We start from the raw sequence: 5,555 nt of genomic DNA, 5'->3' as shown, positions 1-5,555 counted from the left end.
AACCTTCTTCTTCCCGTTGATGCAGCGGACCACGTTGACGTCCCGGCCGTACTGCAGACCCTCGGAGACGAGGTGCTGCAGGTCGGCCAACCGGAACAAAGACCCGTAGTAGGAGGCGATGGACGGGTCATTCCTCTGCAGGTGGAGCGGCTTCTTCTCCCAGAAGTCCCTGAAGAAGACGTCCGTCCCCAGCGGCTGCAGGAGGGACGTCACCAGGCTGGACGGGCTGTTGAAGCTCAGAGGGGATGGACAGTCCCTGGACTCTAACCGGACTTGTTTGACCGGGACGTCCTCTTCATCACCGCTCCTCCTCCTCACGTGGCCTCGACTTTTCTTGGGCATGTCTCTCTGAGGACACATTCAGGACATTATCAGTGGACAGACACAGGTTAGAGACGTCTCAGGACACAACAGGTGGACAGGTGAGACACACTGCAGCCTCCCAACACGTCCCTGTCCTCCCCGTCCTCCCAACGCGTCCCTGTCCTCCCCGTCCTCCCAACGCGTCCCTGTCCTCCCAACGCGTCCCTGTCCTCCCTACACGTCCCTGTCCTCCCAACGCGTCCCTGTCCTCCCCGTCCTCCCAACGCGTCCCTGTCCTCCCCGTCCTCCCAACGCATCCCTGTCCTCCCCGTCCTCCCAACGCGTCCCTGTCCTCCCAACGCATCCCTGTCCTCCCCGTCCTCCCAACGCATCCCTGTCCTCCCCGTCCTCCCAACGCGTCCCTGTCCTCCCCGTCCTCCCAACGCGTCCCTGTCCTCCCAACGCGTCCCTGTCCTCCCCGTCCTCCCAACGCATCCCTGTCCTCCCCGTCCTCCCAACGCGTCCCTGTCCTCCCCGTCCTCCCAACGCATCCCTGTCCTCCCCGTCCTCCCAACGCATCCCTGTCCTCCCCGTCCTCCCAACGCGTCCCTGTCCTCCCCGTCCTCCCAACGCGTCCCTGTCCTCCCCGTCCTCCCAACGCGTCCCTGTCCTCCCCGTCCTCCCAACGCATCCCTGTCCTCCCCGTCCTCCCAACGCGTCCCTGTCCTCCCCGTCCTCCCAACGCGTCCCTGTCCTCCCCGTCCTCCCAACGCGTCCCTGTCCTCCCCGTCCTCCCAACGCATCCCTGTCCTCCCCGTCCTCCCAACGCATCCCTGTCCTCCCCGTCCTCCCAACGCGTCCCTGTCCTCCCCGTCCTCCCAACGCGTCCCTGTCCTCCCAACGCGTCCCTGTCCTCCCCGTCCTCCCAACGCATCCCTGTCCTCCCCGTCCGCCCAACGCGTCCCTGTCCTCCACACACGTCCCTGTCCTCCCTGTCCTCCCAACGCGTCCCTGTCCTCCCCGTCCTCCCAACGCGTCCCTGTCCTCCCCGTCCTCCCAATGCGTCCCTGTCCTCCCCGTCCTCCCAACGCATCCCTGTCCTCCCCGTCCTCCCAACGAGTCCCTGTCCTCCCCGTCCTCCCAACGCGTCCCTGTCCTCCCAACGCGTCCCTGTCCTCCCCGTCCTCCCAACGCATCCCTGTCCTCCCCGTCCTCCCAACGCGTCCCTGTCCTCCCCGTCCTCCCAACGCGTCCCTGTCCTCCCCGTCCTCCCAACGCGTCCCTGTCCTCCCAACGCGTCCCTGTCCTCCCCGTCCTCCCAACGCATCCCTGTCCTCCCCGTCCTCCCAACGCGTCCCTGTCCTCCCAACGCATCCCTGTCCTCCCCGTCCTCCCAACGCATCCCTGTCCTCCCCGTCCTCCCAACGCATCCCTGTCCTCCCCGTCCTCCCAACGCGTCCCTGTCCTCCCCGTCCTCCCAACGCGTCCCTGTCCTCCCAACGCGTCCCTGTCCTCCCCGTCCTCCCAACGCATCCCTGTCCTCCCCGTCCTCCCAACGCGTCCCTGTCCTCCCAACGCGTCCCTGTCCTCCCCGTCCTCCCAACGCGTCCCTGTCCTCCCCGTCCTCCCAACGCATCCCTGTCCTCCCCGTCCTCCCAACGCATCCCTGTCCTCCCCGTCCTCCCAACGCGTCCCTGTCCTCCCCGTCCTCCCAACGCGTCCCTGTCCTCCCAACGCGTCCCTGTCCTCCCCGTCCTCCCAACGCATCCCTGTCCTCCCCGTCCTCCCAACGCGTCCCTGTCCTCCCCGTCCTCCCAACGCATCCCTGTCCTCCCCGTCCTCCCAACGCATCCCTGTCCTCCCCGTCCTCCCAACGCGTCCCTGTCCTCCACACACGTCCCTGTCCTCCCAACGCGTCCCTGTCCTCCCCGTCCTCCCAACGCGTCCCTGTCCTCCCAACGCGTCCCTGTCCTCCCCGTCCTCCCAACGCATCCCTGTCCTCCCCGTCCGCCCAACGCGTCCCTGTCCTCCCAACGCGTCCCTGTCCTCCCCGTCCGCCCAACGCGTCCCTGTCCTCCACACACGTCCCTGTCCTCCCTGTCCTCCCAACGCGTCCCTGTCCTCCCCGTCCTCCCAACGCGTCCCTGTCCTCCCCGTCCTCCCAACGCGTCCCTGTCCTCCCCGTCCTCCCAACGCGTCCCTGTCCTCCCCGTCCTCCCAACGCGTCCCTGTCCTCCCAACGCGTCCCTGTCCTCCCCGTCCTCCCAACGCATCCCTGTCCTCCCCGTCCTCCCAACGCGTCCCTGTCCTCCCCGTCCTCCCAACGCATCCCTGTCCTCCCCGTCCTCCCAACGCATCCCTGTCCTCCCCGTCCTCCCAACGCATCCCTGTCCTCCCCGTCCTCCCAACGCGTCCCTGCTGTTGCTGTTAACAGTAAATCCGTCTCATGATCACTGATGTCAATAAAGACCTCATCTGTCTTCATGTTTCATTGTTAATAAAAAGAGTCCGTTCAGGCTCGTGACATCCGCTAACTCATTCTGACGTGCGTCTGATCACCGAGCAGAGGATCCTCCCGGTACACGGTAGGTCCCGGTAGGTCCCGGTACACGGTAGAACCAACCCTGGAGGACTTCATGAATGATCTCTACGTCTCCATCACCGCTGCTCTACACTGAACATGACGTCATGATGTCGACAGTTACATCGAGAAATAAAATGTGCCAGCGCGCGCTCCGGTGACTTCCTTGCACGTGTCGGTCTGACCTTTTCCGTCCCGCCTTCCGTCCACTCTGTATGTCCCACTTCACCTGTTAGAGACAAACTGTCACTCATTCACTTTCCAACGCGAGCTGCTCCACGTGAAACCCGCTTGCGTTTCCCTAAATATGTCCGGCTGGAAACTCTGCTAGTGCCAGAAATCGTCGGTTCCGCACGTAAAACAACTCCTTCAGATCCACGCAACTCTGATACACTAATAAACTGAATGTACAGTCTATGATAATACCTAATAATAATAATACCTGCTGCAGCCCTGGCGTACTATCAGGAGGTCTCCATGGTGATGAAGGTCTTTAAAGCATCAGAGTCCTTCAGGAAAGAATTTCACAGCTGTTTCCATTCATACCTTAAATCACAATTCATGTAGATGAATAAGAGTGGACAGCAGGGTGGGATTTTATGGAGAAAAGGTCTACATCTTCCAGATAATTTTTTTCTGAAAATTTCCTCATCTTTTCGCATTTCAGAAACAACAGAACAAAAAAGTTCTCCAGTAGATTTCATGTTAATAACGTTGAAACGTAAATACAGCAATAAAGATGATTTATTGACGTCAGGGTAATGCAGACTAGGTTTTATACTGGACGACATCCTATAGTGTGACTTTTTATCATATTATAGACGACATGCTATAGTGTGACTTTTTTATCATATTATAGACGACATGTTATAGTGTGACTTTTTTATCATATTATAGACGACATGCTATAGTATGACTTTTTTATCATATTTTAGACGACATGCTATAGTGTGACTTTTTTATCATATTTTAGACGACATGCTATAGTGTGACTTTTTTATTATATTATAGACGACATGCTATAGTGTGACTTTTTTATCATATTATAGACGACATGCTATAGTGTGACTTTTTTATCATATTATAGACTACATGCTATAGTGTGACTTTTTTATCATATTATAGACTACATGCTATAGTGTGACTTTTTTATCATATTATAGACGACATGCTCTAGTGTGACTTTTTATCATATTTTAGACGACATGCTATAGTGTGACTTTTATATCATATTATAGACGACATGCTATAGTGTGACTTTTATATCATATTATAGACGACATGCTATAGTATGACTTTTTTATCATATTTTAGACGACATGCTATAGTGTGACTTTTTTATCATATTTTAGACGACATGCTATAGTGTGACTTTTTTATCATATTATAGACGACATGCTATAGTGTGACTTTTTTATCATATTATAGACGACATGCTATAGTGTGACTTTTTTATCATATTATAGACGACATGCTATAGTGTGACTTTTTTATCATATTATAGACTACATGCTATAGTGTGACTTTTTTATCATATTATAGACGACATGCTATAGTATGACTTTTTTATCATATTTTAGACGACATGCTATAGTGTGACTTTTTTATCATATTTTAGACGACATGCTATAGTGTGACTTTTTTATCATATTATAGACGACATGCTATAGTGTGACTTTTTTATCATATTATAGACGACATGCTATAGTGTGACTTTTTTATCATATTATAGACGACATGCTATAGTGTGACTTTTTTATCATATTATAGACGACATGCTATAGTGTGACTTTTTTATCATATTATAGACGACATGCTATAGTATGACTTTTTTATCATATTTTAGACGACATGCTATAGTGTGACTTTTTTATCATATTTTAGACGACATGCTATAGTATGACTTTTTTATCATATTTTAGACGACATGCTATAGTATGACTTTTTTATCATATTATAGACGACATGCTATAGTGTGACTTTTTTATCATATTATAGACGACATGCTATAGTATGACTTTTTTATCATATTATAGACGACATGCTATAGTGTGACTTTTTTATCATATTATAGACGACATGCTATAGTGTGACTTTTTTATCATATTATAGACGACATGCTATAGTATGACTTTTTTATCATATTTTAGACGACATGCTATAGTATGACTTTTTTATCATATTATAGACGACATGCTATAGTGTGACTTTTTTATCATATTATAGACGACATGCTATAGTGTGACTTTTTTATCATATTATAGACGACATGCTATAGTGTGACTTTTTTATCATATTATAGACTACATGCTATAGTGTGACTTTTTTATCATATTATAGACGACATGCTATAGTATGACTTTTTTATCATATTATAGACGACATGCTATAGTGTGACTTTTTTATCATATTATAGACTACATGCTATAGTGTGACTTTTTTATCATATTATAGACTACATGCTATAGTGTGACTTTTTTATCATATTATAGACGACATGCTCTAGTGTGACTTTTTATCATATTTTAGACGACATGCTCTAGTGTGACTTTTTTATCATATTTTAGACGACATGCTATAGTGTGACTTTTTTATCATATTTTAGACGACATGCTATAGTGTGACTTTTTTATCATATTATAGACGACATGCTATAGTGTGACTTTTTTAT

General features: G+C 50.3%; 1 protein-coding gene across 4 annotated transcripts in view; it reads right to left on the bottom strand.

Annotated features, from left to right (window-relative positions):
- riox2 (ribosomal oxygenase 2) overlaps positions 1-3,190 on the bottom strand; it is a 6,326-nt gene extending 3,136 nt beyond the window's left edge. For all 4 annotated transcript variants that reach the window (XM_069165114.1, XM_069165116.1, XM_069165115.1 and 1 more), the window contains exons 1-2: positions 3,070-3,190; positions 1-348 (exon numbers count right to left, since the gene is read on the bottom strand). The exon at positions 1-348 is cut by the window's left edge and continues 96 nt beyond it. In XM_069165114.1, coding sequence (XP_069021215.1) covers positions 1-348; positions 3,070-3,138 — 417 coding nt within the window. In that variant the 5' untranslated portion in view covers positions 3,139-3,190. The remainder of the gene's footprint in view (positions 349-3,069) is intronic.
- Between the last annotated feature and the right edge of the window lie 2,365 nt (positions 3,191-5,555).

Source organism: Embiotoca jacksoni, unplaced genomic scaffold, assembly GCF_022577435.1.
Source record: "Embiotoca jacksoni isolate LCO1_2020_lvr unplaced genomic scaffold, fEmbJac1.0.p SCAF_33, whole genome shotgun sequence".
NCBI classification, from domain to species: Eukaryota; Metazoa; Chordata; class Actinopteri; family Embiotocidae; genus Embiotoca; species Embiotoca jacksoni.
The sequence above is the reverse complement of the archived record's forward strand: the minus strand, read 5'-3'. Positions and strand labels throughout refer to the sequence as shown.